Raw genomic sequence first — 18,663 nt, forward strand, 5'->3', positions numbered from 1 at the left:
TATATTCCCAGGGCCTAGCACAGTTCTTTGCATATAGCAAGTATTGAATAAATGCTTTTTTTCACTCATTCATCCATACAGTCAAAGAAATGCTATTATCATTGCCCACACCTAATCCAACATAGGAATTCAATAGCTGGCACCTAGCTTTTGACCATGCTTCATTTACATTTCATTATTGTTTACATTAGGAAATAAGAACAGGACAGTTTTCAATGATTTTTGTTTTTCAAGGCTGTACACAAATATTAATTATAGTGGATACTCATTTTATGCACCCTCAATACATGCATATTGAAAACAGGCCTACTGAATTAGCAATCAAAAAAATAGAGGCAGAAAAATGCATAAAGTAAGAAAGTGTAACTACACGCTAAATCCATGCCATTTTCCCAAACAGCATAAAGCCTTGCAGCAGTTTGCCTAATCATGCTCATTTTCACTCTGAAAAGTATTCATGTGAGTCATAACATTGTTTTGCACCAAACATTAACTTCTGTATCAGCCTTTGTCTGGAGTTCTCACTTGTAACAAGTCCTGTTCACATTAGAGCAGTGCTTCTCTTTGTTTCATTAATGCTATTTAGTTATTAATAATGGCCCCAAAGAACAAGAGCGGTGATACTGGTAGCTCTGATAAGCCTAAGAAAAGTTGTAAAGTGCCTAGGTATGTTCATATAAGAAATACTTGAATAAAATGGGGATCCCTATTAAGTAAGATTTTCAACTTACACAAAGGGTCTTGGAACAGTTTAGTTGTACCACATGGTATTTTTCCTCACTTTAATGGTATGAGTTAATATTATTTTTAAATATTCCATTTCTCTTTACCTGCAGTCCTGGAAAGAAGGCAAGCAAAGAATCCATCCAAGTTCGAGCATTTAACATTGGTTTGTGGATGTGCACATCAAGCAGAAGAGGGGGCTGGCTAATGTACCTCATTATGGCATCATAGTGCTAAAGAAAGAGAAAAAAATACACATTTTATCATATCCGCATAGGAGAAAGAAGCATTCTTTCATTCAGGATAAAGAGCAATTCTATACAACTTGTTTATGCTCCCTGGATCCCAGGGAGTCCCAACTTCAGAGCGTCACCAGGAAAAGAGGATGAGGTCTGAGGATCTATGTTCAAAATCTGCCTCCAAGCTTGACTCCTGCAAAACCTAGGGTTGGATCTCTTTGGACAGTTAGACTAGATGGTCTCTGAGGTATGTCCTAGCCCTAAATTTATGATCCCATGACTATATCCTAAATGGCAAGAATATGTAAAGTTGAGTTAACTGCAGTATCTAAAATTTATATTAACCATTTTGACGGAAATCATCCCAAAATAAATTGCATCCTTCTATGCCTTCTTAAAGTGAAAATGCAAAACAAATTAACCTTTTCTTGATGACCTGGGTTTCAATATTATGAACATAAATTTTGTTATCACTGAAACAGGGATATATTCAGGACCCAATAAAGTACTTATATATTTGGGGTTCTTAATCTGAGGTCCATGAATATTAAAAAAAATAACTCTGAATAAATATTTCAATAATTGGCTTCCTTTGTGATTCTAAGTATTTTAATTTTATATTTAACAAGAAGATTCTGAGAAGGGGGTCCCCTCGTTTACCAGCATGCCAAAATGGTCCATGACACAAAAAGAGGCTTTCTTGCTCTGGATTGATCAATTCCTCTACTGGTCTCTAGGATGTTTTAGTGTTCTTTGGTCTCTTTGGAACAAGTCCTCTGTCTGACTGCCCAGATTCCGGACTACACTACCCATGTTAATACTTCTATTTCCTACTGCTCAGTCTTTCTGCTGGACCTGGTTCTCTTTCTTCTCCTTCCAATTCTCTTTGTTCTTCAGTTTCATTTTTACTAAAGCTTATATAAAAAAAAAAAGTCTCTAGGGTCACTGAGCCCTCTCAATGAGAGGCAGTATGTTGGGGTAGACAAAATAATGGGAAGAGTTAGGAAAGAGACAGGTAGGAAGACCTGCCCTCCCTCTGACACATCTTAGCTATGTGATCCTGAACAAATCACTCAACCAAAACAGTCACCTATCTATATCTATCAAGTCAGAGATGGATTGGAATCTAAGTAAGAGTTAATTAAATTGCCAGCGTGCCTCTGTAAATATATGTATATCTCCTCCTGGTATTATTGTCAGTTGAGTAAGTTTTGTTACTGTTGTTCATTAATGCCAGGATCATTTGAATTATAAGAAAATATTATTGATTTAGGAAAACATATTTACTACTTATTAAAAAAAAAGATTAGCTAGCTAGTTTGCCATTAAAAGCTTTAAAAACACCAAAACTTTAAATCAAATTTATAAACTATTACAAAACTATATAATGCACAGAAAAGTTTTTGGGGAATACTGCCAATAAATGACAACGGCTGCCCCTATAATATATAGCACCATGAAGCAAAATAGCCAAAAGTTCCAAGGGTTATAGTGTAAAATAGTGGTTAAGAGGGCAGTTTTAAAGAGTTATGGTACAGGGTACCAAGTGGTTCAGTGAACAGAGAGCCAGGCCTACAGACGAAAGGACCTGGGTTCAAATTTGCCCTAAAATAAAATCTAGCTGTGTAACCTGGGCAAGTCATTTAACCCCAAATGCCTAGCCTTTATCACTTTTCTGCCTTAAAACTGATACTTAGTATCAATTCTAAGACAAAAGGTAAGAGTTAAAAAAAAGTTAAGTTGAAAAATGTTATTCATCTCAAAATATTCTTTTCCTACAATCCAAGAGAAAGAAAAGTAGTAAGAGTGTCCCCTTGTTGTTATTAACAATTCTGACAAAAGGTCTAAAGTTTAAAAAAAACAAACTAAAACTACTGGTTAAAATTAATTTTCTGGAATATATTTCAATTATCTACAAAATATAAGTCCTACCATCACCATGTGTAATTTGAATTTGTTACCCTAAAAACTACGATCCCCACTCACTTCCTGTTGTTACATGCTGACATAGACAGGATATAAATTGTGTGGAATTCCATCTCTCACTCTTTCCTTCCTGTCGTGGCTTTGGTGGAATGGGTATTTTTGAGTAGGTAGAAAACTTAGTCATTTGGTTCTGTTTTGTCAGATGATAAACTTTATAAAAATACTACTTGAAGTATTGGACATTAATTTAACTCTTACACTGGGTTACCTGTGTCACACTTGTGTGAACAATTACCTGCCAAAATTTCATGAATAAAATTCTGTCCAAAACTGACAACTGATTTAATTTAAATCTAAAAATAATACAAATATAAAAGGTGAATAAACTTACTGTGTTAAATCTTTCCAGAAAACTGTCATCCCCAAGTAAGACATAGGCTTTTAATAAATATTCATAGTATGAATCAATTCCTGCTCCAACTCCACTGTCTACAAAAAAATAAATGCAAATAAGCCTATTCAAAACAACTGTCAGAAGTTATGTAAAGTGCAAATTAGGTTACTTGAGTATTTTACACAGGGCAAATGAGGATATTGGCATGTTAACAGAGAAAAGGGCATTGAATGTAAGCACATAAAAAATAATAGTTATATCAGCAAAATACTGGTTTTAGAGGTAATCTATGATGGCAGGAACCCATTGTAATTAATGAATGAATGTTTCTCTGATGACATTCAAATTGAGAGAGGAAAGATTTGTATTTACTGAGATTCCCTGAAAAGGGCTAACTTTGGCAGGGCACTAAGCCAAAGCACCACCAGAGGGCGCCTTTGTGCCTTTGCAAATGTCTATTTTTATGTTCCTTGGCCTTTGCTTTTGGATTTACCTAGTCCTCTAAAATCCATCCTGATCTTGTTCTTTAGCCTGAGTTTTTTTTTTTTAGATTAGACTAGTACTAATGGGAATGCCACTTATTAATCACAAATAGGATATACAAAGTAAAATGGAGTTTCAAACAGGATTTAACAGAGGTGCTCCTCTTTTCCCACCTTTCCCATATCTCCTTGACATGGTCAGAAAACGTTCCTTTCCTGAGGTGGCAATCACTGAGTCACCTTTTAATTTGATTAAAAGGAGTTTTTTCACCAAAGGATTTATTCATTAAATTGTCCCCGTAACACCCATGTTCTCTGCTATAGTCCCACTGGCTTACTCATTTACCAAAAAGGTCCATAATCATTCCTGTGTCTGGCCTTTCACATAAGAAGCTCTTGAATAAAGGTATGTGTTTTATCCTCAAGACCCTTTACATGAAGAGCAAGCTCAAGTTCCAACTCTGAAATACTCCAGCCCTTTCTAAGAACCCCAAGTCACACTACTGTTTATAACATTCATTTGGCTGGCTTGTCACTCCATTAGATTTTCAACCTCCTGAGAGCAGGAACTTTTGTGGATCCTTAACATCTACCACAATAGGCTACAAAATGCTTTAAAGATGCCACTGGTAAAAGCAGCAGCTGTAAGCTCTGACACGAAACAGGAATTCTAAATGAGCAAGACTGAGAGTGCTTTGGGAGGCAAATGGGGATGTAAAGACCAGTTACGATACTTGAATGAAACTCTAGTTATCTTGTGATTTCATAGACATTTCTATTGGTTCTAAAGTTGGCTAGATAATTAAAAAACAAACAGATGATGCCCAAGAGACTACAACGATTATACCATCATTTCCTAAAGCATTCTGAGGAGACAAAGAAGTTGTGATGAAAAAGACTGCAATTCCCATACCTTTGCGAACCCAGTCTCCGGTATGAATATTAATAGTCACTCCTACTAAATTACTGCTGCGCTGTCTTTTTTCCCAGAGAAAGTCAAGAGCTTTCCGTGCAGATTCCTAAAAATAAAATAAATACATATATGAATGTATTTAGCAATCTAGAAAATCACGTGGTGATATTTTCCTTAAAAAGAATTGAAAAGAGTACTAATAAAAAATTCTGTTCAAAAGACAAATCCACTACCATAGCCAATTAAATGGGACTAAATGACAGTAAGATTGTTTTAGAGAGATGGCAGTGGCTGGCAGTTCTGAAAATCTAGACTTCTAAGTTAACATATAATGTTAACATGTAATTTACATTACTTAAACTCAGGTTCATGCACAACAAAACAGGAAAAGTTATTTGTTTTATGTATAGGTTCACATGTTTATTATCTAATAATAGCTCTAAAGGACATGTCTAGAATCAGGAAGACTCATCTTCCTGAATTCAAATCTGGTCTCAGATACTTACTACCTATGTGACCCTGGGTAAGTCACTTAAACCTGTTTGCCTCAGTTTCCTAATCTGTAAAGTAAGCTGGAGAAGGAAATGATCAACCACTCCACAACTAAAAATGACTGAACAAAAAAATAATAACTTTAAAGTTTATGAAGCACTTTATCCCTTCTCTATCATTTGAATCTTAGTAACAACCTTTGAAGTAGGCACTACAGACATCCATAGCTACATTTTAGTGATTAAGGAATAGGCCAAGGATTTGACTTCCTGTGGTCTTGTGACAAGGAAGGTTGGAGGCTGTACTCCACTTAGTTCTCGGCATTTTCAGTCTTTTCTCTTGTTAAATGAAAGGCACTATAAAGATGAAAAGCACTTGAATAAGCTTCTTAAAATATTTTCCTCTACTCAAATGCAAAGCAAGTAACTTTTTAAAGATGCCATTTTATGGAGAAGCCTATTTTTTTTTAACCTTTACCTTCTGTCTTAGATCACTACTGTGTATTGGTTCTAAGGCAGAAGAGTGGTAAGGGGTAGGCAATAGGAGTTAAGTGACTTGCCCAGGGTTACACAGCTGGGAAGTATCTGAGGCCAGATGTGAACCTAGAACTTCCTGTCTCTAGACCAGGCTCTCAATCCACTGAGCTAACCAGCTGCCTCCAAGAAGCCTAATTTTTTATGTGGACAACCAAGTGAGGTCATCAAAGACAGAATCTTTCAATTGTCAAATATAAGGCATCCTGGATCCTACTAATCTCAATGGCAGACAATCTAGTTAACAGTGAACAAACGGATGAAACAGGCTTATGGGGGGCTTTGAGGGGAAATGCCTAGACTTTTTCTGGCTTTTACACACACTACATAACTTCATATATTTTTTACCCTTTTCTCTAAAAGTTATCCTGATTTCCTGGGCAAAGAGTCTACACAACTCTGAGTACATTTCACAGTTAAATCGAGTTTCTGAACTTCTAAAATGTCAATTTGTGTCTCACTTTCTTTTTTAAAATCTTTCCTTTTCTTACTAACAACTTTAAGGCCAAAGGGAAAGGGCTAGGCAAATGGGATTAAGGAACTAGCCCAGGGTCACACTGCTAGGAAAAGTAGTATCTGAGGGCAGATTTGAATTCAGGTCCTCCTGACTTGAGGCCTGGAACTCTATCCACAGTGTCACCCAGCTGACCCTCACTTCTACCCGATACAACATATACTGCCTTAATTTTCCTTGGTAGTATGTGTAATGGGCAAAAACCTAAAAAAGCATAGAACAACTTGCATTTATATGGTGTTTTAAAGGTAAATAATGCAAGTATTACCCCCATTTTACACATGAGAAAACTACAGAGTCTGGGACTGTAATCAGGGCCTGCATCTGAATTTCTTATCTCATTTGAAATCTTGCCCTCTTCTACAACACAAAACTGTCTCTCTATATTTGAAGAGGGAAGCTCTCCATGTTACTACTGTATCTCATTACTTGCGTAGGCAATTAAAAAGGGGTAAGTGATGGAAGGCACTATCAACTCTTTGCAATACTAAATCTTCCGATTAACAAGAAACAACCCTCCCTTTGGGTTAAACAAATTCTCTTATCAAGACTGTCAAATTAGAAATTCAAACCAATATTTAAAGTGCAAGATTTCTGTTGTGCTTTTAAATTTTTTTAGGGGGGTTAAGGAGCATTGAGGCCAAGAGAATAAAGCATAAGAACAATACTTTATATCTAACCTATGTAGAGATACCCTGCCATCGAGCTGGTAGTATTATCAAAGTTTAAAAATAAAACCTTACTTTAATATTATCTTCTAGATGAAGCAGAAGGTTACTTTTAATACAGTCATATCCTATTGGCTGGCAACATTCACTATACTCTTTAGCATTCTTATGTACAAATTCCATTGAGTAACAGAAACAAAATTAAACATGGCAGCATCCTAATTAGGAAACTTAAAGCAAAATAATGAAACGAAAACAGAAAGTTAGCTAAACCCAATACCCAAAATATCAAAGATAATGAAAAACAAACCTCAAATATTGATGTTCCTGTAAATCGACTTAGAGCAGCAAACTCAAGGATTAAGGTACCCGCACATGCAGTACAGGTATCAGTTTCTGTGCCCGTTCGAGCTTCTGGTTTTCTCATGCCAAATTTTAAGTTAATCTGAACAAAATGAAAAGATAAGCATCTTAGCAAAAAGAATACACACTAACTCAATGACAAATGATTACTCTATTTTTCATCATGACTTTATTAAAGTATGGAAATGCAATATAAAGTAAGTATAGGATGAAATGTAAAGAAATCACCTGAAACATCCCTACTGGATGGCATGCTACACACAAAATTCAGGGGCAGATAATTTTAATTCCTTCTTCAGCAATCTCAAAGTTCAACTAGATCATACATGTGATATGGAGAAAGGATCTTCTAGGAGAAATCTCAAAGGATGCATTGCTAAAAACTATTCAATACAGGCCTAGAAACCAGGTGGAACTAAGCCAGGTCTAAAAGTTTAAGAATAATGAAACTAGGGGAGAGCTGGGTGGCTCAGTGGATTGAGAACCAGGCCTAGAGACAAGAAGTCCTAAGTTTGAATCCGGCCTCAGACATTTCCCAGCTGTGTGTCCCTGGGCAAGTCACTTGACCCCCGTTGCCTAGCCCTTACCACTCTTCTGCCTTGGAACCAATACACAATATTGATTCTAAGATGGAAGGTAAGGGTTTAAAAAATTTTTTTAAATAATGAAACTAAAAATTCTTAGAACAGAAGAACAACAGAAATTCTTTAAACAGAAGTAACCAAATACTCTTTTCCTCTGATAGTGATTAAGTGGTAGGTTGAGATTTGAATAAACTTATTTCAGAAGTGTTCAAATAATCAATCTTCCTAGACCCTGTAAGAGCAGTATCAGCCTACTATATAACAGAAATAAAAAATATTTCAAGTTACAACAGTGTTGTAAGGATGATCCAAATATTCTAAGCAAAACCTCTTGTTTAACCAAAAGCCAAGTGACCAGAACTCTGAATTAAGAACCAGAATTTTGTAGCATTCCACTATTAGAAGAAGGAATACTATGTGAAAATAAGTTCAAATTAACGAACTTAAAAAGAAAAAAAATTCAATCAACTTCGGTTAGTGTATAATTAGAACCTGCTCCCCAGGACTCTAAATCACAGCTTCCCATGTTTCTTCTCATGTTATGTACTAACGTGGGGAGGATAAAGTTTGTGTGTTTTACTTATGTTTTTACTTTTTTACTATTTCTTCTACTTCAAATGATTATTAAAAAACTTTATAAAATATAATACTTGGAGTTATTGGATATTGATTTAAATCTTACAGTCGGGAGGAAGATCCAAGAGAACAGTTACAAATTATTTCCTGGTCACTCTTGGGGGGGGGTGCTTTCCCCCAACATTTTTAGACAAGACAGTGGCTGAAACTCCCAGGTGGGAAAAGCTTTGGTCACCCACAAAAGGCAGCTGGTACTACTCAAACCTTCAGGCTAACACCTAGCCTCCCTCTCACACTCAAACCAGTAAACACCTCACCACAAAGATCATAGGCTAACCATTTACACTTCTACTATCAAACGAATGGATGACCCTCAAGTAATATAAGATTTGCAATCACAAGAGAAAGCCACCACAGTCATGGTTACTAACATACCAAAACACATTTGTGCAAGTTAGAAAAAATTGCAAGGTGAATTTTTTGAACTAATCCTTAGCTAACCAATAAACTTAATTAGCAGAAATATGACATTTCCCCCAACATTCCAGTTAACAGAGATTTTTTTTTTACTATAATTAGTCATCTACTGAGTATTATAGAGGACACAAATGAAAGGCTAAGACATAGTCCTTGCCCTTGGGTAGCTCAAAAATTTAAAGCACACATACACACACACACAGAGCTAATTCTACAAGGCAAATAGCTAATGTACCAAAAGCAGGTTATAAATACTACTCTTTTCTAAAGCTTAGAGGAAGGAGGGCTCTCTCTGGGATGGGGGAATGAGGTGAGATGGGAAGGTGGGAAGAAGGGAGAAGGCTGGTTTGTATGTGAAACTATCTACAATATTAGATCATTAAAATGCTTGATACACAAGGGCAGCTGGGTGGCTCAGTGGATTGAGAGCCAGGCCTACAGACAGGAGGTCCTAGGTTCAAATCTGGCCTCAGACACTTCCCAGCTGTGTGACCCTGGACAAGTCACTTGACCCCCATTGCTTAGCACTTACCACTCTTCTGCCTTGGAACCAATACACAATATTGATTCTAAGATGGAAGGTAAGGGTTTAAAAAAAAAATGCTTGATACAAAAACAAGATGCATTTTTGACTCCAAGGAACACTCTGATTTTCACCTAAGAAAGCAGACAGACTAAATTGCCTGATTTGCTTGTTGGCTTCCTCTCACTTAACTTATAATCTAGAGGTCAGTACCTGTTCTCCTGACTAGGCCTCCAAGAATTAAAAATGGAGGAGACCCTGGCAATATCATCCATTTTTTTCTTGTCAAGATTAGAAACAAAGGGGCTTATTGCCCATCTTGCCCAAAAGGATCAAGCCAGAGGAGTAAGATCCTAGGTAGAAACAAATTGGAATGTGTCTCCTCTTGGCTTCAAAACTCTGAAAATCAAAAAGGAATCAAGAGGAAATATATTTCTTTATGGAACTATGAGTTTAAATGTAACTGGATCTCAAAAAAATAGGCTCTACTTAGTGGCACTCCAATACTTTCGTAAGTTATATGTCATAACTGAACTTTTGATAAGCCTTTATTTTGTAAAGAAAAAAAAATTACTTACACCACCTGCTATAGTAAAGCAACAGAGTAGTTAATTAGTTCTGAGGGGCCCCCATCACAAAATCCATGATTGCCACCACTTATAATCCCATCAATAAACTATGAGTCCTCCCCCCACAGCAAAATGGTGAAACCAACCTCTACCATGCAATAGCATTCCCATATTATAATTTATTATGAAGAAAAAGCATGATTTGCAAAAACATCAAATGAAATTTCCAAATGAGACTGATTAGACAATGTTCCATGTAGCAGAAGTTGTATTCAATGCATGTTAGAGTTCTTTTTCCTCAGCTCCTTTTTTGAATATGAGTGCTCTCTGTATCTGCTTGACCCACCAGAGGCCACTAAGTCCAGAAAATATAACTTTCTTTACTTTCCTATAATGTTGATGGTTTCTTCTGTTCTCAAATCTTTTCCTGCTTCTCATAAACTGGTAAAAACTAAGAGATGCTAGACTCCTTAAAATTCAGCAGCTTGGTAGCTCCATTTGTAACAAAAACTAAAAACATTTAAAAGTAGACTTAATTAGTAACATCAATACTGTCAGAATAAATTACACTTAAATATATGAAATAAGACAATTTTCTCAGCAAACCAAGTACATAAAAACCAAGTACATATTTTAGGAACATTTTTATGTTCCTAAAATAAGTGATCTAAGTATTCCCCACACCCCAGACCTTTCTCTCAGGTCTCAGAGATGAAGCTGTTCCTCTTTCTGGCCAAGGCTGACTCTTATACTTGGATCGTTGGTACTATCCCTTCCAACTAATTCCTAATCAACTGCTTTCCTCCAATGATCATCCCATCCCTCAGATCATCTTCAGTCCCTTCTTCTCTTCTGGTTCCTCCCTTACCTCCTATACTGAAATCTCCCCAAAACTAAAAATAAACAAAAGCAAGCCACTTTCCTTTGATCCTGGTAGCCTTCAAGCTTCATTCTCTCTTTATTTCTCTTCTCCTGCTAGGTTTCTAGAAAGTAGTTGACTACTTACTGCCTCTACACTCTCCTCAGCCTACAATGTGGCTTCTATCCCTACTACAATAATGAAACAGCTCTCTCTAAGGTCTGTAGTGACTTCCTAAATCTAATAATCTCAGTTCTTCTCTTCCCTTGGCCATTTTAACTATTTTACTGTGGTTGATCAGTTCCTCCTTCTCGACACTCTTCCTAGGTTTCTATGACACAGTTCACTCTTAGCTCTCCTCCTGCCTCATAAGAATAATCTTTTCCTCTCCCCACAAATTTCCAAGGTTCTGTCATGGCTCCTTTCTCTTCTCTCTTAGTCTTTCTTCCGGTGCAATCTAACCAAGTATCATGGACTTGACTATTATCTCTAGGCAGATGACTCTCAAATATTATTTCCATTCTTGACTTCACCTCCAACTATATATATATGATAGCACCAGATTTACCCATCTGAAGCTCAAACTCAGCAAGTGGATTCATTCTTTTCTCTATATAAACTGTCCCTTCTCCTAGCTCCTTCATTTCTGTTGATGGCACCACCATTCTTCCAGTCAACTAAGCTCCAAACCAAAGGTTCTTCATTCTCTCATGTCGTGGACTCCTTTGGCAGTTTAGTGAAACCTATGGACCCCTTCTTAGAATGTTACTGTCTATACTCATAATTGAATAAAATGCTAAATTTCAATAAGAGGCCTGTAAAAGTGAAGATGTAATTGTTTTCCAATCCAAATTCATGGACCTACTGAAATCTATCAGGTTAAGATTCCAGGTTAAAAATCTCTTACTCTAAGGGGGGGCAGCTAAATGGCCCAGTGGTGGATTGAGAGCCAGGCCCAGAGATGGAAGATCATAGGTTCAAAAATGGCCTCAAACACTTCCTAGCTACATGACCCTGGGCAAGTCACTTAACTTACCTAGCCCTTACCACTCTTCTATCTTGAAACCAAAACACAGTATTGATTCTAAGACAGAAAGTAAGGATTTTTTTTTTTAATGTTGAGAATCATTCTTGACTTTTTCTCTTTACTCATTTCCTATATTCAATCAATTGCCATGACTTATTGATTGTAGCTTCAAAATCTCTTGTGGACCACCTCACTTTCACCTACACTGTCATTCCCCATTCATTTAGGCTTATAGTCAAATGTCTAAACTACTATAATAGCTTCCTAATTGGTTTTCCTGGTTCTAGGCTCTCCCCTCCTCAATCAAGGGTTCACACCACTGCCAAGGTGTGATCAAATCCCCTCAGTTTCCTGATTTTAAAAACTCCTCCCACTGCCTACTTAATAAAACATAAACTCCTTCCTCTGGCATTCAAGCTCTTCAACTATCTCTCTCTATACCGACCTCTATCTTCCAGCAAATTGGACAATTAGCTATTTTCTGATATCATTCTTTCTTCTCTTACCTCTGTGTATATACTATAAAAATTTGATAATTAGGATGAATCTCCATCTTCATCTCTACCAGATGACAAGGCACTACACATATGCTACCATCTCCATTAAGCATCCTCTAAATTCCCTCAAGCATATAAATGACCCTTCTATATTAAATAGCTCAGGCCACTCTGACCACCGCTATGAATCAAATCATTTCATTTTAATTGTTATTTGTGCATATCTCAGCCCCTTAGCTAAACTATAAATTCCTTAAGAGCAAAGAACATTATTTTCATCCTTGAAAATCTAGTGCGTATCACAATGCCCTGTATCCACTTGACACATTGAATTTAAAAATATATATATTGCATATTTTAATTTTTCACCAAATTTTTATTTCAAAAAAATCCTCCATCTTTCTCTCCACTCCTACTGCCGCTGAGTTTCAAAATTCTTCAACTTCTCACTTTTGTTCAGAGACAACTTCACAGAGAAATGGGAATTGTGCTGGTTCTTCAAAGACAGAACTTGGATAGGTGATGAGGGTTGTTATGACTAGTGTGACCAAAGGCATAATGATGAACAAACAAAAGACATTCAGCAAGTAGACCAGCAAGGTTAGAGCAGAAAGTCTGTGGCAGAAAGGAACAAGAAACGGAAATATTTGGAGTGAAATCTGAGAGGTCTTTGGATGTCAGACTAAGTATTTTTTCTGTAGGCAAAGAAGAGCCACTGAAGATTTTTAATAGAGAACTAACACAATGAACACAGTTTTTTAGGAAGAATAATTTGACATTGCTAGTATTTTGAATGGATCTGAAAGGATAATCAAGAGTATGGCCATACATTTTTCACATGATGAAATCAAAACTATCAATAAGCACATGCAAGTGTTCTAAATCCCTCCTGATTAGAGAAATGTAAATTAAAATAACTCCAAGGTACCACCTCACACCTAGCAGATTGGCCAATATGACAGCAAAGGAAAGTGATAAATGTTGGAGGGAATGTGGCAAAATTGGGACACTAATACACTGCTGGTGGAATTGTGAATTGATCCAACCATTCTGGAGGGCAATTTAGAACTATGTCCAAAGGGCTTTAAATGAATGCCTGCCCTTTGATCCAGCCATATCATCACTGGGTTTGTACCCCAAAGAGATAAGGAAAAAGACTTGGGCAAAAGTATTTATAGCCACACTCTTTGAGGTGGCAAAAAAATTAGAAATGAGGGGGTGTCCATCAATTGGGGAATGGTTGAACAAAAATTATTGTATATGTTGGTGATGGAATATACTATTGTGCTGAAAGTAATAAAGAAATGGAGGAATTACATGTGAACAGGAATGATCTCCAGGAACTGATGCAGAGAAAAAGGAGCAAAACCAGAAGAACATTGTACACAGAGACTGATTATGGCACAATCCAATGTAATAGACTTTTCTACCAGTAGCAATGACCAAGGACAATCCAGAGGAACTTGTGAGAAAGAATGCTATTCATATCCAGAGAAAGAACTGTGGAACCAGAAATGCATTAAAAAAATATATGCTTGTTCACATAGTGCTATAGGGATGTGATTAGAGTTTTGATGTTAAAGGATCACTCTACTGCAAATATGAATAACTTACAATTATGTTTTGAACAATGATACATATATAACCCAGTGGAACTGCTTGTTGTCTTTGGTAGGGGGGAGGAGAAAGAGGATGAGGGAGGGGTTATGAATCATGTAACCATGAAAAAAATAAAAAATTTTTAATTAAAAACATTTTTTTTTAAAAAGTGTGGCCATAGCCGAAACATCAAGTGACAACTACCTAATTTAGTTGTGGGTACTGGGAAGAAAATAATGATTGCCTTTTATATAGCACTTTAAAATTTGTGAAGTAATTTATATACATTATCTGACTTAAGTCAGAAAACCACCCAGTGAGGTTAGGGAGTCAGATATTATGATTCCCTTTTTATAGATTAGGAAAATGGAACTTTGAAAAATTTAATGGCTTGCCTTTAGTCACTTAGCTATTAAGTGTCAGAGGTAGTATTTGAACTTAAGTCTTCCTTACAAAAAATCCAGCACTCTAGCCACTAGCCCAAAAGATAGCTTTGAGAGCCCCCAGGAAGTAAGACAAATAGACCTGAGTGATTAAATATGGGAAGGAGGAAGGAAAAGGATTAGGATGGGATAAAAATGACATTCAAGTTATAAGCCTAATTGTTGAAAAGGATGGTGGTCCCATTAATACTTAATTTTTAAAAGGCAAGGAAACAATCTCTTCCTCTTTACCGGCTCCTTCCCTTCTGCTTCAAGCAACAAAACCTCCAGTTGGCCCTGCTGCCAAAGACTTGTGTTTCTCAACTGTCCAAATTCTGAAATTAGTGATCTATCCAACTACAAACAAGTCTCTATCCTCCAGAATACTCACTTTCTCCTTAAGTTTCCACCACCATCTGGAGAGCCTGAAGAGTGGCATATAACAAACATATAAAAAGGCTCCTTTCCTCACCAACTTCTCTATGTAGCCTTGACATTAACTACTCTCCTTCCCAGGAATCCTCTAGTTCCTTGAGCCTTTTGAAGTTCCAATATTCTGATTCTTTTCCTACCTTTCTTGCTTTTCTGGCACTTCCTCCAATTTCCCCAAAGTAAAAACAACCTAGTCAAACAGTTCTGCCCTCCTATGTTCTCTTCCTCAAAAAGCACCACAAACATTTATAAATCCAAGAATTACTCTCACTGCAGGTGAGTCTCATATTTCGTTCCTCAGGCCTTCTCTCTACATCATCTTCCCCAGAAACTTCATCTGCTCTCATAACTTCAACTATCAAAAGATGATTCCCAAACCTATACCACCAGCTCTGATTTGTTTGCTAAGCTCTGGTGTTATATTTCCAACGGCCCATTGGAGAACATTCTAATCTGTTATATGATTTCACATGAAAGTTTCAGATTAAGTTAAAACCACCTACATGTAAACTGAGTGAAAAATGTCAATATAATTTCTAACATTAATACTCATTACAGCTCTCAGCACTATTTCTACATGAACTGAGGATACAAACTTATATGGTAACCCTTATAAGGTAGCAAAAGAAGTATATAATGACTATATTGCCCTTACAAAATAACTTACTCTTGGATAAGGAAGGCCACTAGTGGTATTGAAAGCAGGTAAAAGCTTGTAACCCAACTGCTTGGCCATCTGGAGAAGTTCATCATTGTACCACTGCATGTGTTCACCTTTCTCCTTCAGCATGATAGCCACTGAGTGTCCACCTAAAAGACCCCTGAAATTACGTACAAAAGACATTATCCACATTTCAGTAATATACTCTGAATCATAAAATCAATGAGTATCTTCATAAAACTGGAAGTATTTTTAAAAAGCTAACAAGAATAACCAGTTATAGAATAGGGAAGGAAAAAAATGAAACTTCAGTTGTCTAACTCACTCTAGTCACTTAATCACTTTGCACAGCAAATCACTGCTATTTCACATTCTGTAAGGCAGAACTGATAAGAAACATTTGTGACTTGTTTTAAAATTCTTACTTCAATGATTTCTTAAAAGATACAAAAACTAAGTACTTGGCACCTTAATTTTGACATTGTTTGTATTCTTATCAATCCTATAGCAAATCATAAGAGTAAGTTTAAAATTTGCCATTAACCAATAAATGATCTAAGGAGCTATGTGAATTTCTGTAATTAGGACAGTGAGAACTTTTGTTTTGAGCTGACTAGATTTCAGGTTAGAATCACTCTCTCTCAAGCAAAGAGACATAGATTACAACAGCAATCATCATTAACAAAATAATTAAAAGCAAATCGTGTTTTCTGGTTATTTCCTAACATATCTTCTAAGAAAATATATTTTAAATATATAACAAGAACACAATCCACTCAGCTGAGATATATACTTTTAAATTTTGTTTTTGTGGGTAGATTTTTCTACCAATAGAGGTCTATGGTCAGAAACTCATATAAGCTTAGGAATAAAATGGATATATATTTTAGAGTATTTTAGTTATAAAATGAATTTGTGGCATTTAAAGATCAAATATTATTTTCCCACTAAATTATATCTTACCCACACACTAAATGATTCACATTCAATCTTTAATATTGAATATAGTTATATTATAGCCTTTAATATTGGAATATAGTGTTCCTGATAACAATTTATGATAGTGATAATGTTCAACTCAACAAACTATCCTTCCCTCACAGTACACAAGTATGAAATTTTTTTCTTGTAAAATGTGGTTATTGTCACAAATCAAAGTCTTATTGCTCTTTGTGACTGCTCCAGTCTGAAATTGGACTGAAGCTTTTATAACTTAGAACAAAAAAGTAGTGTATTATTTTCTAACTATAAAAAGTTGAAAACCATTATTGTAATGTCCTAAGCTTTTCTGGTGCAAATTTACACCTTTAATGTATAATAAGTATACTTACCCAAGGACTCTGATGTTTGTTTCAAAAACTGATACAACTATGTCGTTATCCAAATTAACATCTCTTACAACTTTTCTCACAGCCTCTTCAAATTCTTTAGTTTTATTTAATACCTAGGAAAATAAATAATTTCTCAATTTGTGAATTAAAGCATTCAGAATAAGCTATTAAAAGCAAGTCAATGTGTAGCAGTTAACTGAAACAAGTTAATACAGAAGGAAACTAGAAATCCAACAATACAAAAACCATTAAGCATCTGTATGTAGTACATCAAAACCAGACTCTGAACGTGCGCTGACTTGCTCGGATTCCTTAGAAGAACACGAGGTAGGAGAGGCTAGGGTGAGATAGCATCTGAACAAAGTGGAGAACAAAAGCTCCTGGTAATACAATTTCTTTAGACTTAGACTGTCCAGAAACATTGAAGAATCATTAGAACATAAAGTTTACTATTCACAACTGTCTGAGAGATATTCAACACTTCTCTACCCCCCATTTTTTAACACGAAGCTTGCTCACTATATGCTTTATAAAAAAACAAGCCATTCTCTCATTCTCAGAAGAGAGGACCATCATCAACTTATATTTTAAATCTGGAGCTGAGGAAACATTTTGGCCCCTAATTGCTGGCCTGCTTGCCTTCATCTCACCTAGGCAATACAGGGTAAGAAATCTTGATTGGGATGAGTCCTCTTGGCTCAGTGTAAGTTTTTGAAATTATTATAGAAGGACTTCCTGATATTATAGAAGCTGCCTAGTTTTCTTCCACATTACTTTTCTGCACATTTAGAGTTTTGGTTCTAATTTTCTTAAAAAATATCTTTTTCTTAATTTTATATTTTGCTTTCTTAACCATTAATTCCTGTCAAGGCAATTTGATATAGGAGAAAATAGCATCAGTCTTTAAGTTAGACTACTTTGATCCAAGTCCAAACTTTTAACACTTACTGGCTATGTGACTCTGGGTAAGTCACCATCTCCCCTTAATCAGACTGAGCCAAAGTGTCTTTCTCTATGTTTTTTCTGCTTACCTCACAGAACCACTATGAGAGAAAACACTTAGACCCACTATAAAAATGTGAGGTACAATTAGTATTACTCTGATGCATCATTACAGAAAGGAAACCAACCTAAGTCTCAAAAAATTATGCCAGAAATGTACATTCCATTATATATGGAGCACAAATCCTACAAGGGGAAAAGAGCCCAGATCCAAGTCAGTCTCTCATATAAGGGCCTGATCACTGAGGATCATTAGTACAAGGTTAGCTACTAGATGAATATTTTCACTCTCAATAATACCTGAAAATGTACTAATGAACTGCAATTTATGCAGATGAGCATCTATACCAATAGCTGTGTAAATCCTTGCAGTATGAATTTTATTTTCATGCAGAAACTTTAAAATTTTAATTTTCCCAGAAAAAAAACTATAAAAGAGAGTGGCATCTTATGTAAATCCAGGAAAAAATCATAAATAAAATGAGCCACGCAAAGGAACTCAAATTAATAGTATTTTCAGACTTCTTAATATATTTGAAGGCTCTCAGCCTCAAAGACAGGATTCTCTTGGATTCTGCTGAAATAAAAGGCATATCAAAATAGACCTTTATTTTGGCTTATTTTAGTATGGGACCTTACTATTCTACTTCAGCCTTTTTTTAGACATTCATTCCCCAAAGTTATCTCCTCAGATTCTATCCCCTTTAGCCTATATTATCATGTTTTCAGTTCCCCTTTGAAAAGTTTTCTATAGGGTTAACATGACAAGAAAAAAAAAAAGTGGCCTCTTTTTAAGTCCAGAACACTTAAAATAAAATTTTCATACATAACAAAGTCAGACAAGTTCATCTTTAGGA

General features: G+C 35.9%; 1 protein-coding gene across 3 annotated transcripts in view; it reads right to left on the reverse strand.

The window, feature by feature from the left end:
- EDEM3 (ER degradation enhancing alpha-mannosidase like protein 3) overlaps nucleotides 1–18,663 on the reverse strand; it is a 63,482-nt gene that overhangs the window by 24,737 nt on the left and 20,082 nt on the right. For all 3 annotated transcript variants that reach the window (XM_001375647.4, XM_007480956.3, XM_056815647.1), the window contains 6 exons: nucleotides 16,805–16,917; nucleotides 15,480–15,633; nucleotides 7,195–7,329; nucleotides 4,678–4,783; nucleotides 3,280–3,377; nucleotides 831–956 (listed from right to left, as the gene is read on the reverse strand). In XM_001375647.4, the coding sequence (XP_001375684.1) occupies nucleotides 831–956; nucleotides 3,280–3,377; nucleotides 4,678–4,783; nucleotides 7,195–7,329; nucleotides 15,480–15,633; nucleotides 16,805–16,917 (732 nt within the window). The remainder of the gene's footprint in view (nucleotides 1–830; nucleotides 957–3,279; nucleotides 3,378–4,677; nucleotides 4,784–7,194; nucleotides 7,330–15,479; nucleotides 15,634–16,804; nucleotides 16,918–18,663) is intronic.

Source organism: Monodelphis domestica, chromosome 2 (assembly GCF_027887165.1).
Source record: "Monodelphis domestica isolate mMonDom1 chromosome 2, mMonDom1.pri, whole genome shotgun sequence".
NCBI classification, from domain to species: Eukaryota; Metazoa; Chordata; class Mammalia; order Didelphimorphia; family Didelphidae; genus Monodelphis; species Monodelphis domestica.